This window comes from Xiphophorus hellerii, chromosome 9, assembly GCF_003331165.1.
Source record: "Xiphophorus hellerii strain 12219 chromosome 9, Xiphophorus_hellerii-4.1, whole genome shotgun sequence".
Lineage (NCBI taxonomy): Eukaryota > Metazoa > Chordata > Actinopteri > Cyprinodontiformes > Poeciliidae > Xiphophorus > Xiphophorus hellerii.
In genome coordinates, this window is record NC_045680.1 from 32,629,911 (window position 1) to 32,648,633 (window position 18,723).

Here is an 18,723-nt window from a genome sequence, read left to right on the forward strand (position 1 = left end):
ACCAGGAAAAGATCCGTTTTTAGAGAACTTTTAAAATAAGATCTTTTAAAACTGTAGTTTCTCTGCTTGTCCAGCAGAGGGCAACAGCTTCTGCCAGCTCCCATATACACACAGAGGAAGCTGTATTCTCGCGAGACTCTGTTTCTTTGTGTTGAGAGGAGCGTGTCAAGCTGCAGATTTTAAACTTCGTGTCTAAACTAAGCGAACCATCGGTCGAATCTGAACCGAACCTGTCTACTGCTGGGTCTTATTCTGCTTCACCTGTGCCTCCTGTCCAGGTGAGTTCTATCAGTGAACCTGTTAGCTCCCGTTAGCTTGTTAGCACTTTATTAGCTCCGCGTGCTCAGTTTGAGTCCTCTCAAGTGCTAACGTGAGAACCGTTTCGGTCCGTTTTGGCTCGGTTCGGTCATTGTTAACCTTGTACAGCAGGGGTTTACGGTCTTTAGAACCGAAACTGGTTCTGTTTAGAGATGGATGACGTCATAATCCGTCAAATGGCGGCTCTGTTCGAACCTAGTTAGAATCAGAGATGAGTGACTTTGTTCCCGGGCAGAGGAAGGGTTAGGGTTCCAGGTGGATCCGGATCAGTTGTGAGGAACCTAATGATTGCAGCTGAAGGTTAGATTAAGTGGTTGGGGATGATCAGGTAGAACATCAGGGGCGGGAACCTCCACTGGTCGAGAGGCAGCCATGTTGGTGAAGTCATGTGATCAAAGTGTTCTGAAACTGACCAATTAGCTTCCTTTTCCAGACACAGTAAAACCAGCTGACCTGTTTCCATGGCAGTGAGACGAGGACACATCAGGTACCTGAAGGTGAGCCCACCACTGATGACACCTGCCAAACATTTCCATGGCAACCAGGATGCGACAGGTTCCCTAAAACCTGGTGCTTCAGGATGTTAGGGAACATTCAGAGTTTGATCCACCATCAACTGGTTCTGTTGGCGCCCTGCAGAGAAATGGAACGGTACTGGTACTTATCATCTGACTGGTACCGATCTGTACCGGTTCCATCTAAGCCGATTAAGCTGATCTCATTATTATTTGGACTGTTTTATAGTCGTGCCTCCTGATTGGCCGGTCCTTTACCTCAGAGTCTCATTATTTCAGCTGATTTAAATCTCAGAACCAATTCAGTCCCAGAACTTCTAGCTTTATCCTGGTTCTGACACCAGGCTGTACCAAGCTTAGCATTATGACCTTTGACCCTACTTGTGTGTGTTCAGGTGTGTGAGGTCCAGCCGACTCAAGGTGAAGTCAGAGACACTCAGATTTCCTCCAAAGGCGCAGCTGTGAAGGTACGCACCGCTTTCTGATTGGCTCCCTCTGGCTGCTCTCTGATTGGCCAATATGTGTTCACCTGATGCGTTTCTCCACCTGTGTCTCAGGAGCTGTACGACAACGGCTTCACCGAGACGATGATGGAGGAGGATGATGACTCGCGGACCAACCTCATAGTCAACTACCTGCCGCAGAGCATGAGCCAGGACGAGCTGCGCAGCCTGTTCAGCAGCGTGGGCGAGGTCGAGTCGGCGAAGCTGATCCGTGACAAGGTGGCAGGTAACGCTGGCACCGCTGGCTAGGGCCGTAGTACCACTGCCAAACGCTAGGGGCCGCAGTACCTCTGCCGAACGCTAGGGTTATGAACCATGATTTATGATTTTAACTTGGGGATCATGATTAAAATCGACCCAGTTCTGTCTAAATGGACTGGATCTGTGTGAAAACTAAGTCCCGCCCCTCACACATTTAGGATTCAGCAAGAAAACAGAGGGGGCGTGGCCAGATGGAGGGGCGTGGCCAGGTGTGAGGGCTGAGATCAGAATGCGGAGGCCCTTAGCCGCTCGTTGCTGCTGTTTGTCGCTATATTTAACTTTTTATCCAAACCAAGAAATAACAAATCTGGAAATGTTTTTCTGTGTTTGGAGAGATTTACTGCGACATGCTCAGCTGCCATGTGGAGGCTCTCGGCCCCTCCCTCCCTCAGCGCTGCAGGCAGAGCAGATCACTGCGTGTTGCTGATCAATCACACATTGATAAAGCAGGGCTATCGATCATCTATAGTCGGCTCCTGGCTTTCCACCAGGGGGCGTGGCTGAGTGATGGAAGCTTGAACGTTTTAAACCAATAGAATCAAACTGCAGAAGCACTGTTTCACCTGAAGGGGGCAGCACTGAGACGGTTTTAGTCAAAATATTGCAGAACTAAACAAATTTACACAAAAATGTCAAAATTAGCTTAGAAATGTAAAGATCGAACCCTAAATAACATAATTAGTATCTCAGAAAAAAACAGATGATTTGTTAAATGTTCTGCTCCAGCAGTTCTCCCAGTATGTGGACCAGTACTGGGACCCATCAGCCTCTCCATAGGAAGCGCTAATCCTGCTCTGCTTCTGACCCAGTTTGATCAGTAGAACCAGTGGTTCTGTGTCTCTGGTTATTTTTCTCAGCTGTTTTTTTTTTTTTAATTGACTTTGTGATTGTTTCTTTTTTTCTTTTTTTTCTAAACAATTTTGTGGATTTTTTTTTTGCCTGGATGATTTTTTTGCTGTTGAATTTGTAATGTTTGTTGTTTTTGCTGCGGCGCTGGCAGGTTATCGGTTTTCTGGTTCTGCTGGAGTCTATCGGGCGGAACCAGTTCTGTTTACATTCAGAACTTTGTTTTTTTTATTTTTATATATATATATATATATATTTGTAAAAATGTTTTGATGTCTTTATTTTTTTTCAGGAGTTGTAAAATTTTCAGAAAAATGTTTAAAAAATGTTTTTGTTCTGAACAAGTTGAGAAACCGGAGCAGTAAAGGTTCTGTCAGAATCCAGCCCAGCTCAGGTCCAAACTCCAGCAGGAAGTTCTTCACCTGATCGGATGCTTCTATAGTCACCGGGTCAAAGCTCTGATGGCTGAACCCGACTCTGGTTCTGGTTGGCACAGGAAAAAGTATTCACACATCAGGGTTCTGATGGGTCGGTGGCGCTGCTTCTCCTCCATGAGGCGAGCACACCTCAGAGTCTGGGGACCGGGACCGGTTCTTCTGTCGTTCAGACATTGTCTCTGGTTTTCAGACTTTGTTCAGTGTTTCCAGTTTAAAATAAACCCTTGTTGCCACGGTTATAGCCAAAGCAAAAACGCCAAAAGTCCTTACAGCTGCCCACCAATGGAGAAATGTTTCTGTGGAACCAGTTACCCAATTGGGTCGGTTGACCTCAGTCCTGATCAGCCCTGCAGCTGATTAGTCTCCGTCTACCTGCCAGGCACTGCTGCCGCCCCCTCAGGTTAAAATCTGTTTATTGTGATTTTAGTCTGAGATATTTTCTTAGGCTGCTTTCACACTGCAGCCTGAAGTGACCCAATTCTGATTTTTTTTGACGTAATGAGACCTGTATTGATCTTTTTATGACAGTCTGAACAACACAGGTCAGATTATTTTTGAATGCGACCCATATCTGATACGTATCCGATTCAAATGCAACCTAACATCCAGGTCGCATTAATTCCACCTGAACGTCACTGATATTCAACAAATGTCCCTATTCTGCGTCCTAATACATACAAGCAGGAATAAAAACAACAACTATAACTGACTGTAATGAGGATTAAGTTGTTAATTTTCTGCTTTGGTCAGACAACAACTTCAAGTGTGTGAGCTACGCTCCACCGTTAGCATCCTTGTTTACTTCAGCAAACACTGAAGACTTCTTTTCATGGCGGTTGGCAGAACACTGAGAATGCTGATGTTATTGCGCCCTCTAACAACACTTTCAGGTTGTTGGCCTGTTCACACTGGAATGCATACAGGTCACATTTCTTTGGAAGTGTGAACGGCCCCGGCATTGGGTCACTTCAGGCTGCAGTGTGAACGCAGCCAGAGTTCTTGTTTTTATTTGATTTTTGAATACAGAATATGGTTCCCCTTCTATCACCATGGAAACCACAGGCTTGCCTGTCCCCGTAACCATAGCTACCATGGGTTCTCCCTTTAGCATAGTAACTGAGACCCTCCTGATCCGAGGACTTTCAGATCAGATAAAAAAGGTTCTAAGCAGCTCCTTCCGACCAATCAGCTGTCAGAACCTGACCTGCTCAGACAGAAGCATCCAATCAGAACCCTCCTACTGGATCAGAACCAATGCTAGTTAAAGCTGATAACCATTAGCTAACAAGCAGCTAACAAGTAGCTAGCCAATAGTTAACTACAAGCTAGATGTGAGTTAGCAGGAGCTAACCACTAGCTAGCCAGAAGCTAACCATGAGCTAGCAAGGACCTAATAATGAACTAGCCAGCAGCTAACCAGTAGCTAGCTAGCAGCTAGCCAGATGCTAAATGAGTTAACCAGGAGCTAACTGGGTCCAGTTGACCTTACTGAGCCGTTCGGACTTCCCTATTGAACCGCCATCTTGTTGTTGTTGTGAAGCCCGTTTTCTCAGTTTGTTCAGAACCGTTTGGGTTTGTTTTGTGGATCTGATCAGACTCTGTGCTGCGTTTTGAACTCTGTGTTTCTTTCTCAATGTGATGCTGTAACCGAGAGTTTTGCTGTTATTTTGTTGTTTTCCTTTGTGTTTCTCTAGGCCACAGTTTAGGTTACGGCTTTGTTAACTTTGTTAACCATAGTGATGCAGAGAGGGCTATCAGTACCCTCAATGGCCTGAGGCTACAGTCTAAAACTATCAAGGTAACGCGCCACAGGTGCTCTTTGATTTTCCTCTTTCCACTGATAGATGTGTTATGTTTTCTGGACAGTAGGGGGCGCTCTCAGCTGCAGCGTCTGAAGATTGAAGGTATTTTGTTCTGACACACGTCAGCACTGAATCTGTCGCTTCCTTCAGTTCAGTGAGATGATGTGCCAAGACTTAACTTTAAAAACGGATGCTTTTATTTTGAAAAACTCAACATGATTTAATGTCTTTTATTTTATTTTTTAAACTATTATGGTTAAATGTAAACTTTATTTTACTGTTTTAAATTTAAGATACCCTGTTTTTTATTTGGACACTGAATGTAACTCTTACTTTGAAAGTTTTCTGTAATTTTATTTGAATATTTCTGTCCTGTGAGGAAGAGGAGCTGACGTCTTCCTCTCTCCTTCCTGCAGGTGTCGTTTGCTCGCCCGAGTTCGGACACCATCAAAGATGCCAACCTGTACATCAGCGGTCTGCCCAGAACGCTGAGCCAGCAGGACCTGGAAGACATGTTCTCCTCCTTCGGACGCATCATCAACTCCAGGGTCCTGGTGGACCAGGCGTCAGGTGAGCTCATGTGACCCACCGTTTCCATCGGTGCTAGAGAGAAACAGAGCCAATGGCTTCAAATTCAGGCCCAACATTTTCACAAAGAAACCAACCCTGTCAGCTGCTGCTCCATCTACACCAGGCTGCTCAAGTCCTGTCCTCCAGAGCTATTTTTAGATGCATCCCTGCTCCAACAGACCAGGATCAGCTCTGAGCAGACCTGCTAACAAGCCGTTCATTTGAGGTGTGTTGGAGCAGGGATGCATCTGAAAGTTGCAGGATGGCAGCTGTGGAGGACGGGACTTGAGCAGCCCTGGTCTAGACTCACTCAGGCCAGTTAAGGTCCGGCTTCGGTCCGGTTCTAGCCCTGATGGGAGCGTCTCTCCATCGAGGAAATACGGGCCCAGAGCAACGCTCAGCAGAACCGGGAAGTTCTGATGCACTCAACTAAATCCAAATGTTTCATTTTGTCTTGTTGAAATGTGTTAATGTCATGGAAACGGTTCAGATTAGCTGGTTATTATTTCATATTAACCTAGATTAATATGAAAAGGCTTCTGGATTTAAGTCATCAGAAGATGTAGATCAATATCCACTGATAAGGAGATCTATTAATTAATCTTATTTTGATATGAGACACTGTTCCAATCAAAAACGAATCAAGAAACAGAATGCATTCTGTCATAATATTATTCAAGGATCAAAGAAAAGACTCACCATATTCTCGGCAAATCCAAGAATAAAGTAACAAATAGATACCTAGCTTTTTAATATCCACCACATCACCTTATAGCAAAGAAGATGGTCTTTTCCCATCTCTGGTGACCCTGAACAACAGTTCACCTGGGCTCAAAAAGAACTTCTTAGAAAACTTCTGTTATCAGTTTTTGTTTCTCCAGTGAATAAGTCGGTTTGTGTCACAATATCGCCCTTAAACTTCATTTAAAAGAAAAACAAAACAAGCACGTCAGGGCAAACTGTTGTGTAGTTCTGAAGTTTCACACCAGGTGGCGCTAAGCTGAGCCAGGCGTGTTGGACCGATCGTCTCCATTGGACCTTAACCTGAAAACTTTCTCTATTTTACCTCATTTTTATCGTATTTTCATCCACTCTCTTTTATATGTGCTTTCATTTCACTCCAACACCCATAATGCCTTGCTTTGTGTCAACTGCAGAGTCGTTGAACCTCCTTCACGCTTCGCTAAACAGTCTCTGTCCTCTGATTGGCTGCCAGGTCTGTCTCGGGGCGTGGCCTTCATCCGCTACGATAAGCGCAGCGAGGCCGAGGACGCGGTGAAGCACCTGAACGGACACGTCCCGCCCGGCGGCTCTGAGCCAATCACAGTCAAGTTTGCCGCCAACCCCAACCAAGGCCGGAACCCCATGGTGATGTCACAGACCTACCACGGCCAATCACGACGCTTCGGAGGCCCTGTCCATCACCAGGCGCAGAGGTTCAGGTGAGTAATCAGATTACAGTAACTGTGACGCAGTGTTCTGATTGGCTGTCGGGTTTTAAATTTCCTCCACTTCCTGTTTGCCTCCAGGTTTTCTCCGATGTCGGCCGACCACATGGGCGCGGGGGGCGGAGCCTCGGGAAGCCCCTCCTCTGGCTGGTGTCTGTTCATTTACAACCTGAGCCAGGACGCCGACGAGGGCATGCTGTGGCAGATGTTTGGGCCGTTCGGCGCCGTCGTCAACGTCAAGGTCATCCGAGACTTCAACACCAACAAGTGCAAAGGCTTCGGGTTCGTTACCATGGCGAACTATGAGGAAGCCGCCATGGCCATCCACAGCCTGAACGGCTACCAGCTGGGGGACAAAGTCCTGCAGGTGTCTTTCAAGACCAACAAGGGACACAAGTAGACGGCAGCGGAAGCGGGTGGGCGGGGCTAAAGGTCACATGATGTAGTTTCTGTTTTTTTTTGTTTTTTTTATTAGCATGCACAGCTTTTTATTTTTGAGCTGAAACTCGTTCTGAAACGATTCTCTGGACTCTGACGCCTGATTGGTCCGTCTCCTGCCGGACCGGACTGTAGTTTCCTCCAGGGATGGTTGGAGTTCCCGTCTTGGTTCTGTTAGTTTTTTTTTTTTTTTAGAAAGTGTCGATCTGTTTTAGGTGAAAAATGTCCACTCTGCAGTTGTTGAATGAATCATTAAATGTTGTTCGGTTCTGGTCGGTTTAATAATCCGAGGAAGTTCTGACTTCATGTTGGACTTTGAAACGAGCAGAACCGGTGGAAGCTGTTTGAGCCTCAGTGTGATGTTGACTCTTCAATAATAAATCTGTTGATGAAAACATGAGCAACGTAAATAAAGTGACTTTATTGAGTGAAATCAGAGGGACCCATATGTACCAGCTGGGCCACGCTTTAGAAACCACAGACCCAGGTCAGTGATGATGGTGATGGAGACTGGTTGGGCATCTGGCATCAGTTACCATGGTAACATAACCATTATGTAGGAAGTGGTCTGGTTGCCCCAGCTGTGTTTGTGCTCTGCTAGCCTCTAGGGGGCAGCGTGGGCATTAAGCAGAGAAACAATAGTAGGAAGCAACATGGAGGTCTGTTGGAGGTTCACGAAGGTGCTGCTTTCCTCCTCTAGGGGGAGCTCTTGCTTGCATACATGTTTTTCCAGAAGCTATGTAGTTCCAGGATGTTGTGGAGTTTGTGGACGCATCGAGCTTCAGAGTTATGAAAAAGGGTTCACCCCGTTGATGTTTTAGCATCTTATTGCTTTTATAAATGAATCATAATCAATATTTGGCATTTTTCACAAAACATACCAAAAAGACTTTTAATGTCAAAGTGAAAACTGATTTCTGCACAATGATAAAAACAACTTAACCAGATTCCTGGCTTTGGCGTCGGATCCTTCTAGATAGGAAAACTTTGTGGATGCTTGGAAAAACAAATAAGTTTTAAACTAATGACACAGATGAGGTTTCTCTTCTCTTAGTAGATTTTAAACTAGACTTCTGGAGTTTCAGATCCTGCCTTCCTCGGCTGCAGGGTCTGACAGTTTCTTTCTCTTCAGTCAGTCTTCCTTCGTCAGAAACCGAAACCTGGGGCCTCATGATTAAAACACCGCACAATTTTCACACTAAAACTTGGCGTACAGACAAATTTATAAAAGTGCCGTGCACAAAAAAATCCGGATGCATAAAGCCGTGCGCACATGGCTGCCCACCTTTCCTTTATAAACCCTAATTTGCGGGAAACAGCAGCTGCTGGTTCGCCTGTTGCCTCCATAAATACATATTAACATAAATTAGTACAAATACCTGGAAGTCTGCTTCCACGTGAAGCCGTAACCATGGCAACGTCCTTGTTTGTAGCAGTTTTGAGTATTTATAATAATTATATATTTTATTTAAAAGGTGCTTTCAGGGCACATAAGGTCACCTCCATAAAAATAATTAATTTTACAGGAAAAAAGATAAATCAAAAAAAGAAAATAGAGAGATTCAAGTGCAAATGAGTGTTTAAACAGCAGAAAACTTTCTCAGCGTTTTGTACACCCACAACTATAGAATCTTAAAAATAAATGAAAAGAATACAATTAAGATAAATATCATTTATTTGCACTTCTATTAAATCATCAGTTAGTGGATCTTAAAACATGATGTAATGCTGATCACATTTAGAGCCGGCCCAAGGTATAAATGAACTAAGAGAATATCAAAGCTGTTAAATTTGATTTAATGGTTTCAGCAAAGATCAATTAAATTATTTAACATTTAATTGCAAAGCTGGAAAGTTTACTTGGTAAAAGTCCAAAGAACAATCTTCATAGTTAGATTGATTTGTTACCATAGCAACAATCTGATTCTCTCAGTTTAATCTTTGAGTTTTAGTTGCATTAATGCATTTTAGTAAACTATAATTACATATAATTACACTGGTCAATTAAACTAGGACCCCTCTCCCAGATTTCACCGAATCTATGTTGAAATGCTGTTAGTGGTGCTGATGGGGCCCCTAACTCAAATTCTGCTCAAGGCCTCGTTCAACCTTGGACCGGCCCTGCATGATGAGCTAGACCTGCTGCACTGCGCATCTCTGCTGGATGCAGAGAGGCAAATGGGAGATTTAATTTATGCCACATTAGTAGCTCTTCCATTTCGTGTCTATTGAGTTTTTAATAATCGCCACAGAAACTGTTTTGGTTGCCCGAACGTCATGGGAGGAGTTGTTCTGATCTCCGTGCGGCCTCGCAGCAACTGTACTTGACTGTAGACAAAGCATTTGTGTCGCCGCAAAAAATTAAAATAAAATAAAAATAAGGCAAGCGCAAGAGCTCCTCCATAGGCTGAAGCACACCGGCTAACCAGGAACTCAGACTTTAATAACGCAGACAGTCAGCATGTTGAGACGTAAACACACACGCTGCACATAATGCTTTGTTCACAAAGAAATATTCTCACCGCACACTCTCATGTCTAAATGTGTTCCTGTGAACACGCAGTGCAGCTCAATGAGAACATTTGCAGTTCAGATTGAGCTGCGCGAGCAGAACAAACGCAGTGGATTTAAACTTGACTCCTACCTTGATAAAAGGGGTTCATATAGGTGAGCCTATATGAGCGATTAGTGCTTAGGTAAAACTTCAGAGATCAGGCCACAACAGCGCGCGAAGCGTCCAACATGCAGAGGCACCGGCAGTCTGATTGGTGTGTTCAATGCATCAACTATTAAAAACTACAGTATATAAACTATAAACTATCTTAAGAATAATTTTGCCCTGCCAGTGAAATGTTTACTCCAGAAGAGAGGCTTCTAATCTGGCATATAGGAAATACAGGTGAAATTCTTGCTAAAATATATTTCATGTCTTGTGATGGGTGTGTGTAATGTGTTTCCTGTACTGAGCCGCGATCAGAAACGGCAGGGAACAAATTTGAGGTGAGGCAGGCAGTTCTCTGGCCTCATGGCAGGGGGCGCTCATGATCCCAGACATTGTGACTCTACAACTGCAGAGTAAGAGACAGAAACAGCGAGCTAGCCATGGAGCTAGCCATACAGTAAAGTGCAGCGATACCACAGCAATCACTTATTAATAATCACAAAATAAACATTAAGCCTAACCATACTACTGCAACAGATTAAATGTTCTGCTCTTTGTGAAATATTTCAGTGTTGTTGTTTTTTTTGTGTCATTGTTGTCAGCTGCTATGCCAACGAGTCTGCGCTACGCTGATACAGAGAGCGAGAAATACTTGGTTTTGAGTTTTACTTTAACGGTTTTTCTCTGCTATGGAGCACAAAATTAATAATATCTACATCTCCAAGTTTCATTGAGTTAACGGAGTTATTCTACGGCGGCAGATTTTATGCATGACGTAGTGTTTTGCCCTCCAGCTTTTTCCGCATGAGCGAAATTTCCTTATGTAAACAATAACATGCAGGGAGTCTATATTTATAAATATGATTATGATTAATCACAATCATAATTATGATTATAATCATAATCATAATGATTATGATTATGAGGTAGCTGGTTCATACCCTCACCAGCTATGAACCTCACCTCACCATCTATGAACCTCACCGCACGTCACAGGATTTAAAGACAGACAGAGTCCTTTGAGTGGGAACATGGATATTTATTGTCAATAGAGGAATCATGTGCATAAATTGTACATTTACAACTCATGCATCTTTCTGTCCATAAAGGCACATTCACAAAGCGGTTGCACCAGTACCGGTACCGCTCGGCTCCTGCTTTAAGTTCTGCTCAGAGCTCCAGGATGATCAGTCTGGATGAATCTAAATGCCCATAAACCAGCAGATCAATCTGATCTCTGATCAATAGCTCCATGTTCTCCATCAGAGCCAAAGCTCCTCAGATAGTGGCTCACCTTGATGCAGCCCTAACCACCCTATAACCCTAACCCTACCCTGTGTTCATCATTTTTATTAAACTTTCATTATCAATAACTGCACACTGTTACAGTACTGTTGTCTGGCAACAGTCCAAGCCAACGGGTTATGCTGGGAGCCTCCTTAGGGTGTTTGTTCCCTTGTACAAAGTGTACTTGTGTCCAGGGCTGGCCCATGGCATAACCAAACTAAGTTGCCACTTAGTGCCCCGGGGTGCTATGGGACCCCTAAGTAGAACTGATTTTAAAAAATAATAATTTATTAGTGATTTCTAGGACTTTTATATGAACAAAAACACACAAATTCATTATAAAGTTATTTGTTTTACAATAATATATATTTGATAATGCATGTAGAAGTATTTCTTATATGGGCAAAAAGAAAATTTAAGAAATAAATTGCTCTTGGTGTTAGGGTTAGCCTGATAGAGAAACATTTTTGCTAGATAATGTCAGACATTGAGAAGAACCACATACAGAACACATTCAGGAGACTCAAAGGTAAAATTTGTAGAACATGTAAAATAAATGTGTAAAAAATGGGTGTAATAGCTTAATGCCAATTTTTTCATTATTATTTATTTTTTTAGGGCACTTGCATGTTTGTGTATTGACTCAGACATTTGAACAAACAAAATAGTTCAAAAACTAAAAGTGGTATGGAGCCTAAACTTGGCAGAGGGTATGTGGGAGGGTACCCACATACCCTCCAAGTTTGGTGGGTGTGGCTTATTCCCTTCACATAGCTGCCATTGACCCCCATTTGAAAAATTTCTCACTCAAAATAACTCAAAAAGTAAAAGTGCTCATTTGATCAAACTTACAGTGTATACTCCCTCCAATCCTCTGCAGGTGCCCACCATGTTCCTAGCCCACTCCCTTCATAGAGCTGCCATAGACATACATTCATTTTTCAGCCTAGTCTAAGTCTGGCTAGGAGCTTGCTATCAAGCTGGGACTTAAACCTAACATCAGTGCCCTCTTACCTCAACTTAACCAGATTTTATTTAATTTTTAATTATTTTTTAGCTCCGTTTTTGTGAATAAATCACAGCTCAGCTTTAAAATCTTGTTTCTGAGCCTCTTTCGATGAAGGAGTTTGCCTTGATGCTGCTCTGCTCACTAGGAATTGGCTTTAAAAGTCCGTTTTTAAACTGATTTTCTCTCCTTTTACTTTTCAAACTCAGTTTTTTGGAATGAACTCAGCTCAGCTTTAAAATCTCATCTCTGAGCCTCTGTTGGATGAAGGAATTTTATGTTAGTGCTGCTCTCAAGGCTGTAATTTGGTTTTGAATCTCTGATATTTTAGCCATGTTTTACTTCATTTAATTTTTTCTTTGAACTCTGTTTTTAAGACATAAATCATAGCTCAACTTCTAATTTCATCACTGAACATCTTCTAGGAGCCAGAAATTTGTATTACAACATTTTCAACATCTGAAATAGACTTTAAAATGTCCTTCAGCATTACCCAGAATGCATTACATGGTGGGGCTTCATATTTTAGCTTATAGTGCAGCTGTTTTTGCTGAAACCCCTAACAAACTCTATACAGTTGTCATCAGAATGAGCTCCTCTGTCAAACTAGATGGCTTAGAATGAGCTTGGAAACATGTAGACAATTAGCACCATGAGTCAGAATGGGTTGTGCATTGTTGAACTGCTGCCTGCTTCAAGCTCCATCACAGAAGACCCCCTGCTGGCTGCTTTGGGTAAGTCTTCTCACTTTATTAGTGTGGTCATGAACCCACTTAAAACTGAGCTTTCTAGAGGTCTTGCGGTGTATGATGGCACTAGAATCGCTCTTTGCTCTCATTTCAGGGATGATGGTTTCAATTTCGACAAGTTTCTGGAGACCTGAAAGGCAGCAGCTTGCTGTGGCTGGTCCAGGTTCTCCTTCGTTGGGAGGATTGCTGATTTTGCTTTTCCTTCTCGGGTACACTAGAGCATGGGGGCCTGCAACAACCTGGTCTGGCCTGGTCGAGATCTACTGGTGTGCAATTCACTCTGCACAGGATAGCTAAGGTGAGTCAGTTTATTTGCAGACTGCAAGCATTCGACGCAGACCAGAGAATCAACGGAGAACTCTTCTGCTTCCTGGGCATGCTAGTTCCACCTTGCGGTGTTAACGGATAGCGTGTTTTTGAAACCAGGGGCCCGGTACGTATCAGCCTTCCCAGGTTCCGCCTATAGGAACAGCACGTGGGAAAGGTGACTCTAGGACTCGGGAGTCTTAAATGCAGTCCAGTCTTCTATGAGGAATAGCCTCTCACACACACAGCAACATACACACCAACTGGTATTCCGTCTTCAATTCTACAGCTCCACCGCTTCTAACTGCAAAAGGAATGAATGTTAGGAAATCTTCAGGTTAAAGCTCTGCTAAACAGCTTTAACCTCCTAAGACCTGAGCTCTTGCATGGCATGTATTATTAAATCCTCTTTGATTTTTGCAATCATTAAGTCCCAATCAGCCCAAATATAAAATTCTTTTTACATGATTTAGTTGCTGAAACAAATTATGTCCACATATGAGGACATTCATTTTAAATGTAAAAACATGAACAATTTATTGATGAAATCCAAAACTCTTTCTTGAGCATTATTTCTGAGTTCAAAAACAAAATGCTACACAGTAGTTGTGACTGTTTCCATCATGTGGCCCATTCAATGTACTGCTAATGGGTACGGGAATACACATGTCCCTAAAAAGTAAAATCCCTCAAAGTAAATTGCATTGTTGCTGTTCTAAACAGTTAATTTCAAACATTTAGTTTAGTTTAATCTACTTCAAACTATTTTTCCCCTTATGGAATCATCCTTACACTTATGTGTAAACAGCTTTGTAACAATTGCAATCTGCCTGTAAGCAGAGCACCTTCCAAATTAAACAGCACTCACATTTTTTCCGACGTGCTTTTACTCAGCACCACATTTCATTCTTCAAGTTTGCTGCCTTTGGCATATGGTTATTAGCCCTTTCATGGACTGAGACATGGCGCAATGCCTTTACTGGGTTATTTTTCCATTGCAGTAAAATCTCTGGGTCAAATCCCACTCTGAAAAGTCAGTTAGCAAGCTAAACCAAGACCATTTTGGCAGCTTCCATGCAGAAAAGCATGATGCTCTTCTTTGTGTCTCACACATTGGTCTTTGCAGTACAACAGCCAGCTATTGGCTATAGCAAGATCCTTAATTAGTACCCTCAATTTCCATTTTTTACCACTTGTGTGGTAGCAACTCATAAGGTCAATTACACCCATCTTGGAGTTGTATATATGGACAATACTGGGTTGTGAGATGGTCACTTATTTCAGTTTGACGTGTTTGTGAGGTTTCTTCTTGCAGGGTTAGGTAATTATGCAAGTAGTGGCACGCTAACCCTGTGCCACTACTTTTTAAAAATTTTTTTTACGAGAATACAGTTTGGATCAGATGCTTCCATGGGAACTTTGGGTTCTGCAATCATCCATTTTGGCTGTCCCCTGTAATGTTTTCTAGCCTACAACTAACATGTGGCAGTAAAATTACCTCATGTGGATGCCAGGTGATAGGTTATGTTCCAGATATATTTGTACATTGCCCCATACATTACAGTTCTAAAATGTGAGCTCATAGTTGTAAGACAATTGGAGTATAGGTTCATACAACTTTTGTTAAAGTTAATATCTTGTAGTTTTATCATGTTTGCACATTTAAACCCTTCAATGCAGAAAAAAAATGTATTTTACTATTTTTTAAGGAACAGTACTGCTGTGCAAAACCTAACTTAGGGTTTAAACTTAGGGTTTAAACTTAGGGTTTAAACTTAGGGTTTAAACTTAGGGTTTAAACTTAGGGTTTAAACTTAGGGTTTAAACTTAGGGTTTAAACTTAGGGTTTAAACTTAGGGTTTAAACTTAGGGTTTAAACTTAGGGTTTAAACTTAGGGTTTAAACTTAGGGTTTAAACTTAGGGTTTAAACTTAGGGTTTAAACTTAGGGTTTAGGGTTAGGGTTAGGGTTAGGGGGTTAGGGTTAGGGTAAGGGTAAGGGTTAGGGTAGGGTTAGGGTTAGGGTTAGGGTTAGGGTTAGGGTTAGGGTTAGGGTAAGGGTAAGGGGTTAGGGTTAGGGTTAGGGGTTAGGGTTAGGGTTAGGGTTGGGTTAGGGTTAGGGTAAGGGTTAGGGTAAGGATATAGGATGAAAACCAGAAAAGTCGACGACCCGAGCTCGGTAAGTCAAAAAGTATAAGAGCGAGGGGGACCATACTGGGCCCAGAGGGACCCATGGGGGGGACCCACATTCTATTAAAGTTTGGTGGGTGTGGCCCCTCCCCTTCACATAGCTGCCATTGACACCCATTCAAAAAAAAAACGACCCGAGCTCCGTAACTTCCAAAGTGTAAGTCCCAAGCTTACCAAACCTGGTGTGTATTCACCCCCCCGCCCCCCCGAGGTACCCACCAGGTTTGGGGGTCCTGGCCCCTCCCCTTCCTATAGCTGCCATAGACACCCATTCATTTTTGAAGTTTCGCTAGGAGCGTCGGATCGATCTGGGAGTCGGTTCTCCGTGCTCAGCACGTCCCCCCGAGTCCGCAGACATGTCATTTGACCTGGTTTGTTGAGTTGCCGAAAACAGTAAAAATTGCTCTAAGTGTTGTAGTTTGGGGTACTTGTGGGAACCTTACCAGAGTGTGTTTTGGAGTGTCCCGAGTGCCTGGAGAGTGTTCCTCGGAGAGTTTTTTGGGAGACTTTGTAAGTGGTGTTTGGTTAGGGATATAGGATGAAAACCAGAAAATGAGTGTGATCAAGCTCAATAAGTCAAAAAGTATTTGAGGTAGGGGGCCCATACTTGGCCTCGAGAGTCCTTGGGAACATGTCCACGTACCCTGTAAGTTTGGTGGTTGTGGCTCCTTCCGTTGACATAGCTGCCATAGACACCCATACAAAAAAAAAAGTGATCAAGCTCCATAACTTCCGAACCGTAGGATGACATGTCACCAAACTCGGTGTGTATACATGTCTCGACCCCCTCCAGGTCTCCACCGAGTTTGGTGGCCCTGGCCCCTCCCCTTCCTATAGCTGCCATAGACTCCCATTGATTTTTCAAGTTTCGATAGGAGCGTCGGATCGAGCTGGGAGTCGGTTTTCCGTGCTCAGGGCGTAGCCCTGAGTGCGGGGATGTGTGATATGCCAGGGTTGGTGGATGTGTGAAAATGGTGAAAATCGCACTAAGTGTTGTGAAAATAGGTACTTGTGGGAACCTTACCAGAGTGTGTTTTGGAGTGTCCCGAGTGCGTGGAGAGTGTTCCTGGGTGAAGTAAAATTGGAGTTGTTGGAGTGTCTTCCGTGCTCAGGGCGAAGCCCTGAGTGCGGCAGGTGCCTCGTCCGTGCTCAGGGCGTAGCCCTGAGTGCGGCAGGTGCCTCGTCCGTGCTCAGGGCGTAGCCCTGAGTGCGGCCAGTGTTGGTGAAAATCCTGAAAATTGCCCAAAGTGTTGTGAAAATAGGTACTTGTGGGAACCTTACCAGAGTGTGTTTTGGAGTGTCCCGAGTAGGGTTAGGGTTAGGGTTAGGGTTAGGGTTAGGGTTAGGGTTAGGGTAAGGGTTAGGGTTAGGGTTAGGGTAAGGGTTAGGGTAAGGGTTAGGGTAAGGGTAAGGGTTAGGGTTAGGGTAAGGGTTAGGGTAAGGGTAAGGGTAAGGGGTTAGGGTTAGGGTAAGGGTTAGGGTTAGGGTTAGGGTTAGGGTTAGGGTTAGGGTTAGGGTTAGGGTTAGGGTAAGGGTTAGGATATAGGATGAAAACCAGAAAAGTCGTCGTCTCATCGTATTTGGCTGAAAAAGTAAAAGAGGTATGGGGCCCATACTTGGCCTCGAGAGACCCATGGAGGGTGCCCAGGTACCCTGTAAGTTTGGTGGCTGTAGCTCATTCCCTTGACATAGCTGCCATTGACTCCCATTCATTTGAAAAATCGTCTCATCGTATTTAGCTCCCAAGCCGTAAGTGCCATCCTCCCCAAACTCGGTGTGTATACATGTCTCGACCCCCTCCAGGTCTCCACCGAGTTTGGTGGCCCTGGCCCCTTCCGTCGTTGTAGCTGCCATAGACTCCCATTGATTTTTCAAGTTTTGCTGGGAGCGTCGGATCGAGCTGGGAGTGGGTTTTCCGTGCTCAGCCGGTCCCCCCGAGTCCGCAGACATGTCATTTGCCACGGTTGGTGGAGTTTGCAAAAAGGGTAAAAATTGCTCTAAGTGTCGTATTTTGGGGTACTTGTGGGAACCTTACCAGAGTGTGTTTTGGAGTGTCCCGAGTGCCTGGAGAGTGTTCCTGGGTGAAGTAAAATTGGAGTTGTTGGAGTGTCTTCCGTGCTCAGGGCGAAGCCCTGAGTGCGGCAGGTGCCTCGTCCGTGCTCAGGGCGTAGCCCTGAGTGCGGCAGGTGCCTCGTCCGTGCTCAGGGCGTAGCCCTGAGTGCGGCCAGTGTTGGTGAAAATCCTGAAAATTGCCCAAAGTGTTGTGAAAATAGGTACTTGTGGGAACCTTACCAGAGTGTGTTTTGGAGTGTCCCGAGTGCCTGGAGAGTGTTCCTGGGTGAAGTAAAATTGGAGTTGTTGGAGTGTCTTCCGTGCTCAGGGCGAAGCCCTGAGTGCGGCAGGTGCCTCGTCCGTGCTCAGGGCGTAGCCCTGAGTGCGGCAGGTGCCTCGTCCGTGCTCAGGGCGTAGCCCTGAGTGCGGCCAGTGTTGGTGAAAATCCTGAAAATTGCCCAAAGTGTTGTGAAAATAGGTACTTGTGGGAACCTTACCAGAGTGTGTTTTGGAGTGTCCCGAGTGCCTGGAGAGTGTTCCTGGGTGAAGTAAAATTGGAGTTGTTGGAGTGTCTTCCGTGCTCAGGGCGAAGCCCTGAGTGCGGCAGGTGCCTCGTCCGTGCTCAGGGCGTAGCCCTGAGTGCGGCAGGTGCCTCGTCCGTGCTCAGGGCGTAGCCCTGAGTGCGGCCAGTGTTGGTGAAAATCCTGAAAATTGCCCAAAGTGTTGTGAAAATAGGTACTTGTGGGAACCTTACCAGAGTGTGTTTTGGAGTGTCCCGAGTGCCTGGAGAGTGTTCCTGGGAGAGGTTTTTGTGAGACGTTCTTACTCCTGTGAGGTTAGGTTAAGTGAAGAATCTTGTGTTTGGTTAGGGTTGGGGTAGGGTTAGGGGTTGGGGTTTGGGTTCAGGGTCAAAGGTCAGAGGTCCAAGGGTAGGGTTAGGGTAGGGTAGGGTAAGGGGTTAGGGTTAGGGTTAGGGTTAGGGTTAGGGTTAGGGTAAGGGTTAGGGTTAGGGTAGGATATAGGATGAAAACCAGAAAAGTCGATGGTACACTCTCAATAACTCAAAAAGTATTTGAGGTAGGGGGCCCATACTGGGCCCAGAGGGGCCCATGGGGGGGACCCACATTCTATTAAAGTTTGGTGGGTGTGGCTCGTTCCGTTGACATAGCTGCCATTGACTCCCATACATTTGAAAAAAGGGTACACTCTCTATAACTCCCGAACCATAAGGTGTACAGTTACCAAACTCGGTGTGTATACATGTCTCGACCCCCTCCAGGTCTCCACCGAGTTTGGTGGCCCTGGCCCCTCCCCTTCCTATAGCTGCCATAGAC

At 44.5% G+C, this 18,723-nt stretch overlaps 1 protein-coding gene across 1 annotated transcript; it reads left to right on the top strand.

The window, feature by feature from the left end:
* The first annotated feature begins 100 nt into the window (after positions 1–100).
* On the top strand, positions 101–7,538 carry LOC116725693 (ELAV-like protein 1). Its single transcript, XM_032571916.1, has 8 exons — positions 101–278; positions 752–815; positions 1,229–1,300; positions 1,391–1,562; positions 4,575–4,678; positions 5,099–5,252; positions 6,469–6,694; positions 6,782–7,538. Exons 2-8 carry the CDS (start codon positions 780–782, stop codon positions 7,098–7,100), a joined length of 1,083 nt encoding a protein of 360 aa, XP_032427807.1. The 5' UTR covers positions 101–278; positions 752–779; the 3' UTR covers positions 7,101–7,538.
* Positions 7,539–18,723: the final 11,185 nt, after the last annotated feature.